This window comes from Phascolarctos cinereus, unplaced genomic scaffold, assembly GCF_003287225.1.
Source record: "Phascolarctos cinereus isolate Bilbo 61053 unplaced genomic scaffold, phaCin_HiC Scaffold_5;HRSCAF=322, whole genome shotgun sequence".
NCBI lineage: Eukaryota > Metazoa > Chordata > Mammalia > Diprotodontia > Phascolarctidae > Phascolarctos > Phascolarctos cinereus.
Genome location: NW_027555958.1, coordinates 354,031,150 through 354,053,591, shown reverse-complemented (window position 1 = coordinate 354,053,591; position 22,442 = coordinate 354,031,150). Strand labels below are relative to the sequence as shown.

The following is a 22,442-nucleotide window of genomic DNA, read 5'->3' as shown; positions in this document are numbered from 1 at the left end:
CACTAGTGACTTAAATGATTAAGCAGAGTTCCCTGGATAGCCATAAACACTCACCACTCTTCATAGTAGAGAGTTTCCTTCTTGTTTTAGAGTAAGTGTTAGTGGGATGGGCCAATTATGACTAAAAAGAGACTAGGAAAACTGTAGTTGACATCCAGTCTCCTGAAGGGAAAAGTTATTTCTAACAAGGTAAAAAGCAATTATAGCATCTTATTGGAGTCAGCAAGGCAAGGGAGCAGTGGACGTTCTCAGAAAAAGCTTTGCAACTTTGGCCAAGTCCCTTCACCTCTCCAGACTCCAGTCTCCTCATCTGTAAAATGAGGGGTTGAACTTGGTGATGGCTAAGGTTCTCTTCCAGCTCTAACATTCTATGACTCTGTGAGTGTGGTGAGAAGAAGCTGCCAAGCCCAAAGTGGACTCACAGTCAGAGGACCTCTGACACCTACTAGTATTATAAACCTGGGCAAAGTTACTTCTCTAAACTTGCCTATAAAATACAAACAATAATAAAACCTAACACCATCAGCTGGGTTAGGTCTACTGTATTTATTGAATTATCAGAGGGGTGAGGGTAAAGAGCAGAGGAAGAATCTAAGCAATCTCTGTTTGTAATCAATGATGCCAGTTAGGTTCAGTCCAGGGGTGGGCCCTGCTCCAGAATCCCATGGGCTTAGGCAGACAACTCAGCTTATCATGGGCCACCCTGCCTGGCCCAGACATCTTCATAGCTGCCTCAATAAGCAGTTCAGAGGCCAAAAGGGTCATGGGTTACTAGGCAGCCCTCTCCATCCTAAACCCTCTCTATCTACTATCCATTTAACTAACTCCCTTTTTCAGATAAGTCAGAGGAGAGGAGTACACTGGGTTTTTTTTTGTTATTCAGTCATTTCAGTCACATTTGACTCTTTGTAACCCCTGGCAAAGATGTTGGAGTCATTTGCCATTTCCTTCTCTAGCTCATTTTACAGATGAGGAACTGAAACAGAGTTAAGTGACTTGCCCAAGGTCACACAACTAGTAAGTGCCTGAGGATGAATTTGAACTCAGATCTTCCTGGCTCCTCATTTGGAAAATGGCTTCTTCCTGCAGTGGTTTCTCCCTGTCTGACCCTAGAGTCCATTATTAGAATTTGCAATGAAATAGTGATCTTAGAAGTCATTCTTTAAAAAAAAAAATCTGATGTATCTGTCTCTCAATCCCAACAGCGAGCTTCTTATGATACTGGAAAGGTGTTGTCTGCCTGGATCACCTTTCTCCTCCAACGACTGGCATTCATCGACAGCTGGGCAAAACTGGCCTACGACGCTATATATTTTCGGTACGGGCCGCAGATTAGCTGGAAAGTACTTGTTGAAACGCACATCTCTGGTATCTAAATTTTTTTCAAATCTAGGCTAATGCCAATTTAAAGGAATGGAGACCTCTATTTTGAGCAGGCATTCAGTAAGCATTGTGGTCCTCCACCAGGAAAGTAAGGCAGGCATATCTAGCTCACCTTTCTGAATGTCCTTCTCAGCAGCTAAGGGCACTGGAGTATCTTATTACTCAAAACAAGATTTGGCAAGATCCTTAAAGAAAAACTGGAGAAACAAAAGCATTTTTTTAAATGATCCAAACTCTTTCTGAGTGCAGAAACCTAAAATTACAAGTTTATCTACCTTAAAACTTTCCAAAAGTCAAAAGAGTATAATATAGACTTCTATAATAAAAATAGCTGTATTAATAAAAGTATAACCTAATAATTGCAGCATATCTCTTTATTAGGGTTAGTGACTGGTCCTATGTGTTTATTCTTAAAGGGAACTCCCAGGTAAGGAGACTCTCTGCACTGATGCCCCTTGAAACCTTTTCTATTACTTTTAGTCTTAGAAGGTCGACAAGCACACAGAGCTAAAGTGATTTGGCATCATACAGCCAGTATTTATCATAGATGGTCCTTAGACCCAGGTCTTCCTGGCTCCAAGACCAATTCCCTATTCATTATGCCACACTGCTTGTCATATACCTTTTTTATTTTTATTTAATTTTTAATTTCATTTCATTACCTTTTTTTAATTTTTAAAATTTTTGTTTAATTTTTAATTTGATTTTAATTTTTACATTTTGTTTTAGTGTATTGTTTCTACATCACCTAGAATTTCCCCTGTATGCCTGCCCTGCCTCCCTCCAAGACAGCCATCCTTTTTAACAAAAAATTTTTAAAATATATGTATGTAGAAGATGTTATAAATAAGTGATATAAAGATAATATAAAACAAAAAGATATAAAGATGTTACTTTTTAAATGACAAAAAGTAGGTAACATTTATATAGCACTTTAAGGTTTTATGACAGGTGAAAGATGAAATGACTGAGGAAACAAAGGTTTGAGCTTCCAAGAACATCAATTTATTAAGCAATTTATGCCAATTGCCTAACAAATTGGGACCAGACTCCAATACAAGGGGAGACCGATTTTTATGCATTAAAAACAATTAACCAAATAAGACCAATTAATTAAAAGAAAACAATTAACCAGGATACAAAATTAGGCAATCTGATTTCTAATTGGAGGAAAGATTAGGGACTTCCTGAGTTGGAAAGGGGGAGCAAACAGGTACAATTCCCTGAAAAGAGGTGTCCCACCCCCCCACCCCCAAAGTGTCTGTATTCCCTCAAAGGAAAATGGAAACAATAACTGATTGACCAGTATTGGGGATATTGCTTCTCATCAGGGGGTGGACACCTATGTGACAATAACTGATTGACCAGTACTGGGGATATTGCTTCTCATGACGGGGGGGGGGGGGGGGGGGGGGGGGGGAGTGGACGCCTATGTGACAACATTGGAGTCAGTTTAAACTGTGAGGGAATGTGGGAAGTGCTAATTTTCACTTCCACAACAATGCAATCTAAGGGCTAGGTGGAAGTTGAACAAAGGAAGCCATAAAGTAGAATTGGTGGGTGAATAGACTAACCAGAGAATACCAGTTCTGAGATTAGGTTTCCGCATCCTAAGCAAAAGAGGTGTGAGCATATCCAAATAAGGGCAAAAGTAAATAAGGGCCAGGTCGCCAAACTGTGGGGAGTGGGAGATGTAAACGGGCAGAGACTCATGTAGGGAAATTAGGCGCTTCAGATAGGCTGTAACCTCTATAGTACCCAGCCAGTGGGGAAACAGAAGAGGGAAATTCTGATCAGCAATAGGGAATAAAAATGTGTGTATCTGTACACATGTGGGACTCCCAGCCTTCCCAGGCCATTAATAAAGCTTCTTCCTGGTTCAACAGTGGCTTTGTGGAATTTGTGGTAAAGCTAACAGTATGGATCCAGTTTTCAGATAAGACACATGGGTTGTTTGAGATGTACAATTGTGAAAAAACTCTTTGTATTAGTCTTTGCATCTGGCTGGGTTTCTGGTCAGCATAACCGAGTTCCTTAGTTAAGGGTCTCTAATCAGCACATAGAGGGCTAGGTTCAAACAATGCAATAAAGTTTTCTCACAATTCCCACAACTGAATAAAGTTTTCTCACAAGACAGAAGTTGGACTAGAGTCATAATTGAATAGAAAGGGAACTGAGCTAGCTCCAGAATTGAGTCACAAAATGGAGTCAGTGTGGTTCACCCAATTCCCACAACCTCTAGCTGTTTTAAATTCCCACAGTTTGCATTAACACAATTAAACAGAAGTGTGGTTGTGAGGCAGTCTGGGATTATGCAAAATTTCTGCATATGAGTTTGAAACCCGCCTCAATTGCTTACTAGTCCCTGAGCAAATCACTTAACTTCTCTGCTCCTCACTTTCCTCAGCTATAAAACAGGGAGAATAATAGCACCTACCTTACAGAATTGTTGTGGTGATCAATTGAGCGACCATGTAAGGGGGCTTTACCAGCCTTAAAGCCCTATGTAAATGTTAGCTATCGTGGTAGTTGTGGTTGTTATTATTATTAGAATTGAGTGAATATGGGAAGGATAATGCTTAGAGACCCCAGCTGAGTTACTAGGATGTGAGAAGAAAAGGAACTGGAGGAGATGATAAATATCGTCTCCACTCTAGTGCCACTGTTGTCCAGATACAATAATAGAGACCAGAAGTGAATCCAAGGTACCTTTGTGCCTGGTTTCTGAGAGTAATTTGAGTCCTCTTCTTTTGGATATTTTTAGATTAATCCCGCTTCCTCCGGGTCAGACCAGCCAAGCAAGTTCGTGGACCTAATAGGACCTAAAAGTTTGATTTGTATGCCCTTTGGTCTGTGTTTCTCTGTAACAGCATATAAACACTGTGTGCCTTTAGGATACAATGACTCTGGTATCGGCCCACTAGTCGAGCAACAACTATTCATTTACTAAGCACTTACTACGTGCCAAGCTAAATACTGAAATTACAAAGGAAAAGCATATATGTATGTATGTGTAAGCAGATGTATATAAGATACATACAGAGAAGAGGTAACTTTGGAAAGAAGGCACCAGTAACCGGGAGAACTGAGAAAAGCCTCCTGCAAAAAGTGACACTTGAGCCTAATAAGTCAGGGTAATTCTTTAGAAATATTGCTCCTTTGCAAGCTTTCTGGCATTGTAAGTTCATCCTCCTATTCTCAAATTCACCTGGAGTGAAAGTGGTTTATAACCACCCCGATTCAAGTTGCAAATATTCAAACTCTTCTAAACCCAACGTAATGGTCACTACCTAAATCCCCCTCTACAGATTGAAACCCCAACAAAGAAAGTCCCCAGAGGCAGAGACAGAGAAGGCTACTGAGAAGGTTTTGTAGTGGATTCATGCACAGAAAATTCTCTTCACAACCCCTTTTTTTCATAAGTTTCAGAGTTGTCGATGGTTTGCCTCTCTGAAGGTGAAGGATAGGAAGTCTGGATTGTATTAGATACTAAAATAAAAGGGAAAAGAATCACGAAAAGCTTGGAAAGATTTGGAAGAATTAAAGAAGCATTTATTAAGCATTTTCTATGTGTCATACAATGTGTGCTAAGTGCTAGGAATAACGAGACAAAAATGAAATAATCCCTTCCCTCAGGATGTTTATGTTCTAATAGGAAAGGATTCTGTTTAGGACCTCTCTAGTGCACTTACCATGTACTGTTTTGTCTCATACTTATCTGTGTTTGCATCATGCTCTCCTACTTTTCTGTTAAGCTCCATAAGAACAGAGACGAGGCGTTACCTAAACTCCCCAACACCTACCAGTATATACATAGTGCAAATAGTATCTTTCCACCATTGGCTGAATAAAAATTCAGTTGGGATCTTATAAATTAAGAAAGGTATTATGGCATCAGCCATCTCAAAGCCTTTTCTATGTCTACTTTCAGATATACCAAAATGACTACAGTTTGGAAGCATTACTTTCCAACTCAAAGAAAAAAATATGAAGAGAAAGATAGTGAAAAAGAGGCAGATCCTGCTAACTCCTTTCCCACCCGAATTCTGGCTTCCAACTTTCTTCTTCCCACAAGGTAGGAACCTGGGGCTTGACCTTGGTGAAACTGTCAAGGTCTTGGGTGCCCTTACACCTCTTTTGGCACCCAATTTCTCCCTCATCTAGATTCCCTATCTAAGCCTGTCCTCTTCTGATCCTCACTCACTTACCCCCACCATTCTCCAAACAACTCCTTACCACCTCACCTCTACTTTTTCTTTCAAACCAACCTAATATTCTAATCACCTTATCACTTCACCTTTCTACTTTTTCTTTCAAACCAACCTAATATCCTAATCTTTCTGGGACTCTCTACACTGGTTTGCATCCAATCATTCATGTTCATGGATTTTTTGCTGATAATGGTTTCTTGGACTATTCTACCCAAGAGTAATTTCATTTTAAAAGGAGAATCCTGGAGGTCCAGTCCCTAAACCCAATGAATGAGTTTCTAATGGCAAGGGATTAGGAGCCTAACTAGGTCATTGTGACATTGGCTTTGTCTCTGAGCAAGAATCTTCCTGAAGGGTGAAAAAAAAAAACTATCCCAAAAGCAGGAATTTCAAGAATAGCTGACAGTACTTCTACTCCTCTAAAGAAGGCAGCAGGAGAAGAGCTGCATCTAGACAATAACAGCATGTTGAGAGTGGGCATGGAAAGTAGGCTCCCCAGGAGTGCTGGTAGTAGCTTGAAAGATTCTCTAAAAGAGGACTGACCATGGTCCCCAGGGTCCAAAAGCAGGAAGATGACTTGGAAGAAAGAGGATTGTCAGTAGGACTGTCAGCATTCCCACTCTGTCCCTCTACCAGGGTCTGGGGAAGCTAGAAGTGAATCTCAAATCTCTGGCTGCCTTTAAATTCAGCCCAAGCCCCACTTTCTTCATGAGGCCTGTCTTGGTCCCCCAAGCTTCTAGCACATCTCTGTATGCTAGGTTGCCTTGTATCTGTTTTATATATACACCTATGCATGTGCATGTTGTTTCCACATTAAAACATAAGCTCCTTGAGGGCAAGAAGTGTTTTGGTTTTGTCTTTGTTTCCCTAGAGTTTATAGCACAGTGCCTGTCATATAATAGGTGCCTAATAAGTGCATACACATGCTTAGAGGCAGCTAGTGGCACAGCATGTAGAGTGTTGGCCTTGGATCAGGAAGACGAGTTCAAATGTAGTCTCACACACTTACTAGCTGTGCGACTCTGGTAAAGTACTTTAACTTCTGTTTGCTTCAGTTTCTTCAACTGTAAAATGGGAATAATAAAGCACCTACCTACCAGGGTTGTTGCGAGGATAGAATGAGATAATATTTGAAATGCTTACGCCCTTCTCTTCTACTTGACTTGCATTTGAAGCTACCCCAAATGATCCACAGTACTAAGATCCTTTCCTCTACCCATGATGCCAGTGTCCTGGGGTCTTTGCCTCTCCCACAATCATCTGAGGAAGTCTTTCCTACCTTTTTCCACAAGTACAAAACTCTGTAGCTATAGCTCTGTCAGAGGCAGAGATATACCATGGCAGATCCGATGGGCCTTTTCAGAGCATTCCTCAAATTATGTCATGTTCATTCATTCATTAATTCAATAAACATTTATTAAGTGCCTACTCTGTGCCAGGCACTGTGTTAAGCCCTGAGTATACAAAAAGAGGCAAAAGACAGTCCTTGCCCTCAAAGAGCTTACAATCTAATGAGGGGGACAACATACAAATAAATACATACAAAGTAAGCTATATACAGGATAGATGGACTTAATTAAAAGGAGGAAAGAATTGGAATTAAAGAGAGTTAGAGAAGGCTTCCCATAGAAGGTGGGATTTTAGTGGGGACTTAAAGGAAGCCAGGGAGGTCAGTGGTCAGAGCAGAGAAGGGAGAGCAGTCCAGATATGGGGAAAGACAGAGAAAACACCTAGATCTAAGAGATGGAAGGTTTTGTTCATAGAACAGGCAGGACGTCAGTGTCTCTGGATGGAAGAGTCGTGTCAGGGACTAAGGTACAAAAAAGACTGGAAAAGTAGGAGGGGACTAGGTTATGAAGGATTTTGAATGCTAAACAGAGTATTTTATGTTTGCTCCTGAAGACAACACGTAGCCACTGGAGTTTATGGAGTAAGGGAGTAACAAGAATAGACTTAAATTTTAGGAAAATCACTTTAGTAATAGAATGGAGAATGAATTAAAGTGGAGAGAGACTTAAGGCAGGTAGGCCCACCAGAAGGCAATTACAATGGTGATGAGGGCCTGTGCCAGAGTAGGGGCAGTGTCAGAGGAGAAAAGGGGGCATATTCGAGAGACATTGCAAAGTCGAAATCGACAAGCCTTGGCAACGGCTTGGATATGAGGAATAAAAGATATGGATGACTTCTAGGTTGTGAGTCTGAGGAACTGGGAGGATGATGTTGACATCTACGGTAATAGGCAAGATTGAGGGGTAGGCTGTGTGACCCTGGGCAAGTCAGTTAACCCCAACTGCCTAAAAAAAAAAAGATTAAGGGGTGGGGTGGGTGGTGAATGGCAGGGAGGGCTTAGGCAGATAGATAATTATTTCTGTTTTGGACATATTGAATCTAAGTTATCTACTGGACATCTAGTTCATGATGTCTGAAAGGCATGTGGAGATCAGCCCTGAGATTGGGGCAGAAAAGGTAGATTTGAGAATCATTAGCATGGAGATGGAAAATACATGCATGGGAGCTGATGAGATCACCAAGTGAAGTGGTATTGAGGAAGAAGAGAAGAGGGCTCAGGACAGAACCCTGAGGAACACCTACAAGAGGGCTTGGTCTGGAAGAGGATCTAGTGAAAGACACAGAGAAAGACTGGTGAGACAGGTAGGAAGAAAACCTAGAGAGAAGACAGTATCAAGGAGGAGGGTGATCAACAAGGTCAAAAGAGTCAGGGTCAGGGAGGTCAAGGAGAATGAGGACTGAGAAAAGGCCACTAGATTTGGCAACTAAGAAATAATAACTTTGGAGAAAGCAGTTTTGTTGGAAGGATAAGGTCAGAAGCAAGACTGTAAGGGGTTAAGATGAGAGTAAAAGGAGAGAAAGTCAGTTATCACAGATAGCCTTTTTGAGGAATTTAGCTACAACGGGCAGAAGAGAAATAGGATGGGTGCTGTAACCCAGGCCCATCCTTGTTAAAATCAATGAGTTTGTGCAATCACAGGAATGACTCCAGTACTAGCTGAAAGCCTGCTCTTTGACACACAGAGAAATCTCACTTCTCTGCTGTTCTTCAAACTACTCATCTTTTATCTTAATCACTTCTGGGCCACTCCACAAGAATTGCTGGGCACTTGCAAAATCAATTATAGACTAACCCAGAATAATTGCTCTTTTTCAGAACGGTGGCAATGAACACCAGAATCCTGGGGCCCTCGGATACCAGCTTTGTGCATAGGCCCCTAGGTAGAGGTTGATGAGCAGAGGTGGGGGGAAAACGCATAAGGAGGAAGAGGGAATAAGCAGGCTGCGGCTTGTTAACCAATGAAACTTCCACAAGAGGAATAGCCGAAAAGGTATTGCTGAGGAAACTGAGAATGAGAGACAATAGAAAGAGATAGCAACTAACCCAAGAGTCTAGGAATCAGAGGATGGCTTTCAGTACATTGAGAAAAATCTCTTTTGGCAGAAGCTCTCAACTTCTGTGTGTCACGAGCAGTCTCGTGAACTCTATGAACACCACTCCTTCATTCATTCATCACTAAAGGCCAACAAGTTATAGTATATGATTATGATGGAATGTTGTTGTGCTATAAAAAATGATGAGCAGGATGGTTTCAGAAAAACCTGAACTGATGCAAAGTGAAGGGAGCAGAACCAAGAGAACACTGTATACAGTAACAGTAATATTGTAACAATGATTAACTGTGAAAGGCTTAGCTACTCTGATCAAGACAATAATTCAAGACAATTTCAAAGGACCCATGATGAAAACCTTATGCACTGATGGACTCTGAGTGCAGAATGAAGCATGCTTTTTCACTTTCTTTTTCTTGGGGTTTGTGTGTGTGTTTTCTTTTGCAACCATGGCTAATAATGGAAATATATTTTGCATAACTTCATATATATAATTGATATCATATTGCTTGCCTTGTCAGCGGCAAGGAGAAGGGCAGAAGGGAGGGAAAAATTTGGAGCTCAAAATTTTTAAAATGAATGTGAAAAATTGTTAAAAAAATATAATTGGAAAATAAATTTTAAAAATTTACAGGAAATGCTAAATTTCACTTGGGGCAGGTGAAAATAAAGCTTTAATTTATTTTTCCCCATTCAAGTTTACCCTGAAATCTATCCATGGAAACCTTGAGGGTCCATGTCCCCCAGATTAAGAACTCTTCCCCTATGGAGAATTTATGATATGACATGGATAAAAATCACATAGCATGATTGAGAAGATGGCATTTATGTGAGCATTCCCTCTTCCAGGATTCTCTACCACAGGGATTTTCTGCATAAATGAGGCCACAGAACCACCAAAATAAAAACAAGAAAGGCAAGTCACAAGGAACTCAACAAACCAGTTCAATAGAACAAGAGCTTCATGAGGACGGGGACTATTTTGCATTTTTCTCTTAATTCTCAGTGACTGGCACAGAGAATTGCCCCTAGCAGGGGACTAATGTGGTTGAATTGAGCATCCAAAGCCAGGCATTCATACAGAATCCTCCTTGCACCCCATATGCCAGTTGTCCTGTCTCTCACCAATCATTTAGAATCGCTAAATATAAAACATATTGTCTTTATTGATTTCAAAGGCGATTGAGTTGTTTTAGGGGGTGGGAGGGTGTATTTGCTGAAAAGATTGATGGAATTTTCACCTGGCACATATTTGTAAGGGCATATAACTTTAAGATTCTGTCATCCTGGAGCATGTTTTGTCTTTTTGTATGTTTGCCAGAGGCAGCTAGATTTCCCAGTGGTTAGCGCATTGGTCCTGGAGTCAGGAAGGCCTGAGTTCAAATCCAGCCTCAGACAACTTACTAGCTTTGTGACCCTGGGCAAGTCACTTCAACTCTGTTTGCCTCAGTTTCCTTAACTGTAAAAGAAATAATATTAACACCTACCTTCCAGGGTGGTTGTAAGGATTTAATGAGATAATATTTATAAAACACTTGGCACAGTACCTGGCACATAGCAGGTGCCATAGAAACGCTAAGCTATTATCATTGTGACCTCAGTGGCTCTCTTCTGCTGCATTTGGAAATTACAAATTTCCCTGGCAGCCAGGAAGCTTTTCACCTCTCCAGCTTATCAGTATCTCATGCCTTGGAGACATTGGTGGGAAATGTTTGTGTGTTTACTGTTGCTAAGTCTTTGAAGCAAATATCCCTTTGTAAAAGAAAAAAAAATACAGCACCCAGAATGAAAAGCTATACTCCAGGTTAACAATGCCTAGAGTATTATTGCATTATCAATACTCTTCCATCTCCCAGTTAGGAATGTTTCCCTGCCCTCTTTGACTGCTCTTTACCAAGGCAAATAGTATACTACCAAGCACTCCCTGAAAAAGCTGATAGGACTTGGGGAAGAGAGGAAAGTTCAAAAATGCCTCTCTCCCATGTAAACTGCAGTAACAAAAGGTAAGGAAATTACTTCGGTAGAGTGGGAAAGCACTGGATGCAACGTCAGAAAATGTGGATTCCAATCCTAATCTTCTACTTAATTCCTGTGTGACCTTGGGTAAGTCACTTAACTCCTATGAGCCTTAGTTTCCTCATCTGTAAAATGAGGGAGTAGACTAGATCTCCAAAATTCTTCCAGCTCTAAATCTATGATGTTATAATGAAGAACCTTAACCTACACTGGGCAAGCGTAGTTATGAGGAATGTGTAGTTTGAGAACTAGATTCAATTCTGCGCTAAAAAGTTGAACAAAAAGTTTATGTGAGCCAAAGAACAGCTTGCATATGAATTGGAGAAGAAATAGAGGATAGCTTGGTGGGATGGTAGGATCACATGAAGGTTTTTAAGGATGGAGGAGGTCTGGGCATATTTCTAGGCAGTTGGGAAAGACCCAGTATATAGGGAAAGATTGAAGATTAGAGAGGCAATGGATGGTCATAGAGGGGATGGGATCAGGAGTTCTAATACAGGGACTGGGCTTGTCAACAGGAAAAAGGACCACCTTTCATTATAGGCTAGAGTAAAAGGCCAGAGAACAAGAGGTGATACCAGTACCAGTCGGTATGCTGGCTGCTGTGATCACTGTTTTTTAGTGAGGCAATTGGGGTTAAGTGGCTTGTCCAGGGTCACACAGCTAGTGAGTGTTATGTGTCTGAGGCCACATTTGAACTCAGGTCCTCCTGAATCCAGGGCCGGTGCTCTATCCATTGTGCCACCTACATGCCCCCTGATCACTACTTTTCTTTCTAGATGCTCATTAACCATCCCTTTCATGATACATTTTAGAATATTACTGGGAGTCAAAGGCTCACCAGCTTCTGGTTGGCATTTCTCTTCCAAATTTGAAATTGAGATATTTGCTCTTTTCCAGTCCTATGCGATGGAGGCCTTTGGATTTTTCAGATATCACTGATAGTGGCTTAGCTATCACATCTACCAGTTGTATTTGTGTGGCATGTCTAGGCCTGGTGACCTGAAGTCATGAAGGGAAACTAGGCACTTTCTTTCTATAACCCCTACTCAATTTGGTTATCAGCTCACTAGTATCTGTTTCTGCTTTACCAGGTCTAATTAAATCTGTGGCGTATGAAACCAGCATGCTTATAGGTATGGAATTGCAGTCGGTCTTCTGGGCTATTTAAGTGAGTAGGAAAAATACCACAAATGGCAACTCCAGGCCCATCACACCACTGACACCCTGTCAAAGAGTTACACTGACAACTAGTTTTATTAGCAAGATTATAAAATCCATCAACAGCAGCAGCTTTGCCATATGTGTGTGTGTGTGTGTGTGTATATATGTATGTATATATATGTATATATATGTATATGTATGTTATATATATATATGTATGTATATATATATGTGTGTGTGTATGTGTGTATATATATATATATCATAACAGTTCTGAATATGGACTATTCTTCACCTCTGAATGCTTAGGTGAGTTGGGGAATTAGCTTAGGCCTAAGCCCTTATCTCTCTAGGTAACATGGATTGATCTCCTCCTCCTCTGAGAGAGGACCTAGCAAGAAAAAGGAGAGGTAGACAGAGACACATTTAATCAAACAGGCAAACAAGGAGCACAAATACACTCATCTGGTAAGTAGGGAAATAAGATCAGTCTCCTATCCCTCATCTTTCCTCTCTGGTACATATTAGACACTTAATGAAATGCTGGGTGGGTTGGCTGATTACTGTTATCTGTTTTAATACCACAGGTTTCTTTACGGCTGTGCTGCAGAATTATGCAAGATCCAAAAAAATCTCTGTAGACTCTGTTAGTTTTAGTCATCATGTAATCAGTGATCCCCAGGACGAAACACTCTCTAGAAGTCTCCCATTTAGAGAGTACATGCTGAAGAAAGCATTTAAGGTAATGAGATAGTTGGTTATTTTCAAAGACACAACTCATAAATCACATGACAGATTGTTCCTTTCTCTCCTATCCCTCTTTCCAGCTTAGTAAATACACCATCTGTTGGAAATGAAATCAGTCCCTAGAAGTAAGAGAGGAAGAAGAGGCAATGAATGTAAATGACTTTTTTTAGGAGTTTGCATGTGAATTGGAGAAGAAATAGAGGATAGTTTGATGGGATGGCGGGATCACATGAAGGTTTTTAAGGATGGAGGAGATCTGGGCATATTTCTAGGCAGTTGGGAAAGATCCACTATATAGGGAAAGATTGAAGATTAGAAAGGCAATGGGTGGTCATGGAGGGTAACTTTCCATAAGAAATGAGAGGAGATGGAATCAGAAGTTCTAATACAGGAATTGGACTTATCAACAGGAAAAAGAACCACCTTTCATTATAGGATAGAGTAAAAGAGCAGAGAGCAAGATGATACCAAGAATTTTTGAGATGTAGAATAAGGAAAAGAAGGACCTTACAGTGATTAGTGCCTATATTCTCAGTAAAGTTAAGTTATTAGGTAAGGTCTTCTGCCGAGATAAAGGTGGTAAGTTGGTGTTGGAGGTTTGGAACCACCTGAGTAACAGCCCAACTGAGATTACATAACAAAAATTTGAAGTAGACCAGTCAGTTGCCTTATAGGATAAATAAAAATTCTTTTGTTTGGCATTTAAACCCCTTCACAATGTAGCTTCTACCTTTCTAGGTTTACAACACATTATTATCCTTCACACATTCTACATTCCAATTAACCTGACCTATGTGATATTCTTTTTATGTTATTCATTTCCCACCTTCATTCTTTTTTTTGCATAGACTGTCTCCCATACCTGGAATGTGTTTTGTAACTTCTTCTTCATAGCTTTCTTCTAAGCTTAGCTTAAGTTCTACCTACTACATAAGGCATTTTCACATCCTCCTAATTGCCAGTAGTGGAAGAGGTGGGGGTAATCCAGGGTTGGAGTCTGGCAAAAGCATGAACACTGATTAGATGATAGGGCAAAGGACTTGGGATTAAAAGACAGTATATAATTAAGCTGTTTAATTATAGACTGGACAGGGAAAAAAGGAGGGAATCCAGAGTAGAAGTGCTACACGGCTTAGGAAAGCCCTGAGGGTTGAAGGCACTGAATGATAATATGTTTTCGAGTGAGGGGCAGGGGGAGATGGAGAGTTAGAAGGTGACAGAAAAAAAGAATTCCAGAGTTTTTGATTGTGGAAGTAGAGCCTGGACAGGAGAGGACTTGGGAGGAACACCATAGCTGTCTTCTAATATTTGAAGGGCTAACATAGGCAAATGGTACTGAACTTGCCAATATGGCTCCAGAGGGCAGAACCAGGAGCAATTAGTAGATGTTATAAATTGGAAAGTTTAGGCTCAATGTCAGAAGACCCTTCCTAACAGCTGGAGCTGTCCAAAAGTAGGATGAGCTGCCTCAAGAGGTCCTGGGCTCCCCCTCCTTGGACATCTCCAAATAGAAGTTGGACAACCATTCATTGGAAATGTTACATAATAGGGATTCCTTCCATATATTGAGGTTAGACTAGGTGTCATTTGAGCTCTAACGCTGTAAGTCTGTGAAAGCTTGTGAGGATAGTGAGATCAAAGGTGTAACCATCCCTGTGAGGAGTGGGAGGGTGAAGATTTAGGTCATGGGAATTGAGGATGTTGATGAAATTGAAGATGTTTGAGAAGACATTACTGTATACATTAAAATCCCTAAGTTTTAAGGGAGAAAGTGGGGTTGAATAAGACATGTGAACCAGATTCTGAACTCCTCAAGAAAGGGGAATAATGAACTGGAGGCCAGTGGATGATTGCTACCAGGATCTGGATAAAGTCATATGTCTGGATAGAGAACCTCAAAAGAGAATTTGATGAGGGCAATAAGGAATGTGGAGGGAGCAGGGATAAAGTATTATCTTCTTGGTCTAGTGAAGGAGGGAGGTATGGGAGAAGATACATCTACTACTGGAGAGGGTGGTCAAGGATATGGTATCTTCTGAGGAAAGCTGTGAGGGCCAGAAAACAGAAGGAACCCAAGAGGAAATGATATAACATGAAAGGAAATTTATTCATGATCCAACATGGTTTTAGAGCACAAAATGGAAGGAGTGGGAAGGGCTGACCTGGGGACTTGGGAGATTGGGGCCAAAGTCTATGTGAGGGGGGAAAATAAAGAGCAGTATCAAGGGAAGGAGGTGGGTTTTGCTCAGGCAGACAGCTATTCTGCATCAAGGGGATTAGGAAAGGAGGTGGGAGTTTGCTAGCCACAAGATGGACATGTCATAGATTTTAACCGAGGCTCTCAACCTCAGGAGTGGCACAATAGATATAATGCTGGGCCTGGAATCAGGAAGACACAAGCTCAAATCCAGCCTCAGATACTTAGTAGCGATGTAACACTGGGCAAGTCACTTAACCCCTCTTTGCCTCAGTTTCCTCATCTGTCAAATGGGAATAACCACAGCACTTACCTCCCAGGATTATTGTGAGGATGAAATGAGATAACAATTATAAAACATTTAGCACAGTAGGTGCTGGCACATAGTAGATGCTTAATGAATGCTAGCTATTTTTATTTTAAATCACAGTTCTCTGATATTGGGTCTGATATGGGTAGCATTTCTTGCACCAACTACAGTTGAGTCTTTCTTACTGAGATGGATCTTGGAGGCAAGAGCCTGGTATCTGAGGCATAATGTGGGAGGCTTTGGTCCCCGAAGGCAGGCAATGAGCATTTATTAAGCACTTATTGTATGCCAGGTACAGTTCTTAAGCTTGCAGATGTGCCTGAGGCCGGCTTTGAACTCAGGTCTTCCTGACTCCAGGCACTCTATCCATTGCACCACCTAGCTGCCCAGCCACACTTAAAGCAAAGAATCATGTTAAAACTTAGATTCACAAAAATAAAATTGAGAAGGGAATTATGATCCATTAGGCCCAAAGTCAGGAAGACCCCAGTTCAAATCCAGCCCTCAGTTGCATGACTCTATTACACTTAACTAGCTGTGGGACTCTAAGCAAGTCACTTAACTTCAGTTTGCCTCAGTTTCCTCACTTACAAAATGGGGATCATCATAGCATCAACCTCCCAGGTTTGTTGTGAAGATCAGATGAGATATTTATAAAGCACTTAGCACCGTTCCTGGCACATGATAGGTATTTAATAAATAATTGTTTCCCTCTTTCCTTCCTTCTTTATGCAAAATGATTCTTTACTTTGAAAAATGAATCTCAGTAGGATTTCCTTAGAGAGCCCCTTCTATAGTTGAAACATGATTTGACTTTTAAAAACTTCAGCCCTCATGCAACCATTCACTTAGAAATCACGTCTCACTCAGAGCCAGGCTTCTCCACCTGCTGGAAACAATAAAGTTGTTGTAGTTGATGAATACAGGCCCTATCTGAGTAGGCACAGAGGAGACTGCGGGTACCCCCCTCCCATTCCCCCAGCCTCAGCAGGCCTTCCTGCCACCCATCTCTCTATGGCTGAATCTCTGCCAAAACACTCCAGCTGAAAAGCAGGGACTTGTTGCCAAGGCACTCTCTGGGTTATCAATCCAGATCCCTTCTGGGTGCAGCAAACCTTGACCAATCCCAAAACCTCAGAGACAGAATAAGGGGCTTCAGTAATCTAACTCTCGGCTTGAAAATGCAGCAGAAACTCTTTTTGTTCCACTTCAAATCTTATTGTTAATCTTTTTGGTAAATACACGATTACCTTTTCCTGGCATCCAATGCCAGGTTTCCTGAGCCTCATCAGATCTTCTAGGGCCAGGGATACCCATGAGAATATGACTTTATCTTGTAGAGGATAGCGACTGTAGAAGTAGGGGGTACAGGAGATTGGGGTAAGCATGAATTCAGTGTTGGACAGCCTCTGGAAGTTGATGTTGTGACTAAATCACTGATGTGAGCTTGCTTTCATGTGATTTCTCTTTCTCTAAACTGATTAGTCAAGTCAGATGAGGAAACTGAAGCAAAAAGGGTTAAGTGACTTACCCAGGGTCACACAGATAGTAAGTATATAAGGCCACATTTGAACTCAGGTCCTCCTGATTCCAGGGTTGACACTATCCACTGCACCACCTAGCTGTCTATGAAAATAGAAGACAGGAAAATATCCTGGTACTTGAATGGGTTTAGTTAGTTCTGCTTTTTTCCAGTCACCAAATGCTCAGGTGGCCTCAGATTCACACACTGACCCATCTTTACTTAAGTCTGTCAAAGTCTGGAGTTGAAAGGAGAGAGGAAGGGCAATAACAGAGTGTTATGTTCCAAGGAGCTCATCTAATCACAGCTCATGGGCTGGACTGGAAGCATCCACAGAGGCCATCTTGTGGAACTCCTACATTTTACAGATGAGGAAACTGAAGCCCTAAGAGGTTAAGTAATTTGCACACGGTCCCACAAGTGACAAGAGGCAGAACCAGAATTTGAATCAAGGACCTCCGTCTCCACATCCGATGATCCCTTCCACAATACCACACCCGAGTAAGGAAGACCTGAGTTCATATCCAGCCTCAGACACTTAACTAGCTGTGTGACTCAGAATAAGTAACCTAACCTCAGTTTTCCTGTTTCCTCAACTGTAATCCATGCTGCAATAATAGTCTTTGGGAAGTAAATGAAGTAAAGTAAAAATCTACTCAGTGCTGTACTGGTGAAAGAAAGAAAAACCAAAGAAAGAAACAGAAAAAAGAGAGAGAAAAGAGAGAAAGGGAGGAAGGAAGGAAGGAAAAGAGAAAGAGAAACATAGAAACAAACAAAAACACAAGATACTTTTTTTTGGTGAGGTAATCAGGGTTAAGTGACTTGCCCAAGGCCACACAGCTAGTAAGTATCAAGTATCTGAGGCTGGATTTGAACTCAGGTCCTCCTGACTTCAAGGCCGGAACTTTATCCACTGTGCCACCTAGCTGCCCACAAGATACACTTTTAAATTTAATCAGCATAATTAACATTTTTCTATCAGTTTCTCAAGTCTAAATAATCAACAAAACAATAAAACAAGCCCTGATTTGTAGCTTCCCAATTCCTGAGATAGAAATGCTGACATTGAAAATTTAACTATCGGCTCTGGATGGACAGGCTCCTGAATGCCCCTGGAATCTATGTCATCATAACTGTGTTCCTCAGTTTATACTGGAAGCTTTCCCTGATGGTGCTTTGGATGACATCTTTCCAAATACAAGCTATTGCCAGCTTCCTGCTTTTGTTAAAAGAATGCCCGAGTTCACTGACATAGCCTTTTTTTGGTTTCAGGACATTAAACGTAACCAAGTTGGAGTTATCATTTTTGGTTTATATATGGAAGGAGCAAAATGGAACCTAGAAGAAAAATATCTGGATGACCCGCTGCCTCGAGAGAGATACTCTGATTTTCCAGAAATACATTTTTTGCCCGAAAAGGTAAATATTTAGTCATTTACCACCAAAGCACAAATTCTCAGAAGCCAGAGGTTGGCTAACTTTCTCTGCAAAAATGCAAACCACCTATCCATGGGCCATGTGACCTAATAAATTTTTTTCAAAAATTACCATAGCTCAAAATAACACTCCAATCTGAAATAAATTCAACCCCAAGACAGAAATTTGTTCTTTCTAGGAAATAAGTGCTAAAAACTGAAAAAAAAAATGTTTTTTTTAAAAAGCTTTATTTTCAACAGATATTTACAAGTTAATCAGTCAGTATTTATTAAGCACCTACTATATACCTAGGACTACTAAACTGCTGTCTAAAGTGGAATGAGTACTTATTACTCCAGTTCCTTCTTACAAAAAATCCACTTCAAGGATAATCCAGAGATAGAGGACATATTGGAAATTTCACTGATAAGAACAGAGAAGGAACTCTGTTTTCAAAAATGTGTATTGATTGGGGGAGGGGGGTTCTTGAAAGATTGGTTGCAGATTATGAGCCTAGACTATCAAAGTTGAAAAGTGAGGCTGAGCGACTGCCTTAGAACTAAGTAAGACTCTGTGATGCTGTTAGGTAGAACTGAAATATTTCTGGCACACATCACCAAGGTGAGACAGTTTGATAACTCAATAGCAGTCCTGATGATGAGAGATAGATGGAGACAGGATATGACTTTACTAACTGAATTAGCAATATAGATTTATGTTGTAGGGTCCTATGTATTTGATGTTTCTTGAAATTTATAATGACAGTCAACCAGATATATTTTATAAATATTTATATGTATATATGATCAATGCTTACAGCATTAATGATATGTACTTGATACTGGTTATATATTTCCTGAGATCGTTAAATGTGATTTATCTTTCATTCGTTGGTGGCATATGCATGATCTTAGCCAAAAAGCCAAGAAAGAGTCTTCGTGATGTCAGGAGAAGAAAAAAAAAGGCCCCCCTCTCAAGGGCCTGCTGGAGCCAGTTCTAACTGACTGAAGAGAGCCCACAGTTAAATTTTCAGTGTGAACATTTACACTTCAGAAATCATCAAAAGCTATAAATCAGAGCTTGATTTTTTATTTTGATGATTGTCTAGATTCAAGAAACTGATGGAGAAAATGTTAATAATCCAGGTTAAATGTAAAAGTGTGTCCTGAGCTACATTGTTCCCTGGCAAACCAGTTGTTAAAATGTTTACTGCTATACCCTTGCCCCTCTGGCGAATTTATGGGAGGAAATGGACAAGAATCACCTGGCATAGGCAGGCCTGGTTACGCTGTGATCTGCTCTGTTGTAGACCACGGACACACTGGCAAGATGGCAGATCCACTGGAACCCTGGAATATAGCTAGGTCTCAATTAGTTCAAATAATGAATCCCCTGAAGTAGTCAATATTATTTAAATTTGTACTTCATGTACCCATTGGGCTAGACCCAAATACCATATTTTACATAATTATAACTTACAATGCAAATTCAAAATACATGAACTACATCAGGGTACGCATTATTGAAACCAGTCAGGGCCTAGCTAATGCACTAAAAACCCTTTTTTCCCTATAAAATGGGAATGATCATACTTCCATTATCTACCTCAGAGTTGTGATGAAAACATTTTGCAAATCATAAAGCACTATAGAATTAACAGCCGCTATTGTTATTCTAAAGAAAACCACGGCCATGATGATTTTAAATGATCTGATTTTCTGTCATAATACTCAACATCAGATACATTACTATCTGGCCTCTCGTTACGCTGAGTTATTAACAAAGCCCCCCAAATCTAGCAAAGAAAAAATGTAATTCAGCTGCCCTAAATTATGCAGTGTGACTGCTTGATTTTTTTTTCTCATTTCAAAGATTTCCACTCCAATGGGTAGTCTCAAGGATGTCTTCATAAAACAGAAGCTTTATGAATGTCCAGTTTACCGGACCCCTCAGAGGACAGAGTCTGTAGCCTCTCCTAGCATATTTACCAACTTCATAATGTCAGTGTTTTTGCAAACACAGAAGCCTCCCCCTCACTGGATTACAAGACGGGTGGTATTGCTATGTGAACTCAATGAATGAAAGAAAATGTCCTTCCTATTTATCCTTAGCCCAGCAAGATTTAGCATCTGAGAAGAAGCACCAGGCCAAAACATAAAACAGAAGTTGTATGTTAGAAAGCAGGTCGTGAGCATCTTCAATAAATATTTAACACATATGTGTCCATTTCAGTAAAGCCCCACGAAATTTTCCCAAACCATCCCTTAACTCTTTCCCCATCCTCACTCTCAAATCAAACACAAGCCTAAAATTACAGAACTAGAAAGTGCTTTATGATCCTGTCCAACTCCCTCACTGATTGAGGAATCAGATGAGGAAACCAAGGCAAAGCCAGAACTAGAGCTCCAATCTTAGCATTTAATCCAGTGCCCTTTCCCCTATCCATGCAGTCCCTGAAGTTCAGGTATATTGAAATGATAAATACTTGCAGATGATGACAGTTCAATTGAATCACATATTTGTTTTGTTTTGTTTTGGGGGGGTGCTAGCCAATGGGGCTAAGTGACTTGGCCAGGGTCACACCGCTAGTTAAGTGTTATGTGTCTGAGGCTGGATTTGAACTTAAGTCCTCCTGACTCCAGGGCTGGTGCTCTATCCACTGCACCACCTAGCTACCCCACATATTTGTTAAAAGTGCCCATTCTATACCAAGCAGTGTGTCAGGGACTGGAGATGCAAAGACAAATATGTATTAATTATTTTAACTCTGGTGATTCCCTCCATATAATGGTAGCGTACTACTCATCCATCAGGCTTTACTCTTCTATTCATGTTTCTGTATGCCAGGAGCTCTCTTCTCCCTTAGCCCCTAACCTACATCCCTAGATATGAGTTACATAGTACTTCCCCCCAACCAGGTCCTTTCGTCTCCCTCCCACCATTCCCCTTTCCTGCTCTCTTTTTCCCTCCTTCCTGTACCTCTTCCCTTCCTTCCCTTCCCTCCCCTTCGCACTCTTCCTCTTCTCCCCAGCCCCCTCTGCTTGGTACAACATCATACCCTGATACCCTGCAAGGCCAAAGCTGAGAAGGCTATTGGCTCACAAGACTTCTATAAAGTGATTTCCTCAAATCGAGGGTTTCCTTAAATAAGGTCATGAGATTTGGCTGTCTGCACCCATCTTGTGAGTTTCTCTACTGCCTTGGCTTGAGTAAAAAAGCCCAGCTTCAGCAAACCCCAGAATTAAACTAGTACTTTTCCAACCAGGCCCAGAATGAAATAATAACTTGGCAGTCAACTCCTTGAACAGGGAAGTCAAGCTTGTGGTCAACTGTGCTGAATAATAAATAGCTGCCCCTCGGGCTAGGAGCAATGACTAAGAGGCTGCCAAGTTCTACCTGCTTATCGTACTCCTCAAAACTGCTATTTGCTGGGGGTCGGGGGACATCTTAGCTTTACAAGAGCACTTCACACAGTCATTTCAAGCACCCTGTAATTTGAAACCACCAAATGATCTGCTGCTCTGGGAGGTTAACACACACATTTTAGTTCAAGGGAACTGATCCTTAAACAGCTGATCCTTTGGCCCTCTTCTTTATGGAAGGGGAAATGACTGGGCTATGATTCCCCTTCAGGGTAGGAAGCATATCTTTATTCATTTTCATGAACCTACTGGGTCCCAAATGGATGTTTGTTGAGTGCATCTGGAAAGAAATGGACCCCAAACAAGATGATAATAAAAATAATAACAAAAGCTAACACTTAGGTAGCTCCTTTACAAAGATTATCTCATTTGGCCTTTATGACGGCCTTTTTAAGGGAGGTGGTGGTATTATCCCCATTTTACAGCTGAGGAAATGAAGCTGAGAGCTTAAGTGACTTGCCCAGAGTCAGCTCATGATTGAACTCAGCTGTCCTCATCTGGACCCATTGTGGCTACCACAGCGGGGGGAGAATGTAGGAGAGGAGCAAAGGCAGAGCAGTGGAAGCCGAGTTGGCAAGAGAAATAGGAATAAAACAGAGCAAATGAAAGAACAGGAGGGGGCAGACAAACTTCTGGGAAGCACCAAGAACCA

General features: G+C 40.9%; 1 protein-coding gene across 1 annotated transcript in view; it reads left to right on the top strand.

Annotated features, from left to right (window-relative positions):
• DNAH14 (dynein axonemal heavy chain 14) overlaps nucleotides 1-20,450 on the top strand; it is a 340,072-nt gene extending 319,622 nt beyond the window's left edge. Inside the window, 6 exon segments of the mRNA XM_020982026.2 lie at nucleotides 1,206-1,318; nucleotides 5,315-5,426; nucleotides 5,428-5,458; nucleotides 12,764-12,918; nucleotides 18,225-18,371; nucleotides 20,241-20,450. Coding sequence (XP_020837685.1) covers nucleotides 1,206-1,318; nucleotides 5,315-5,426; nucleotides 5,428-5,458; nucleotides 12,764-12,918; nucleotides 18,225-18,371; nucleotides 20,241-20,450 — 768 coding nt within the window.
• Nucleotides 20,451-22,442: the final 1,992 nt, after the last annotated feature.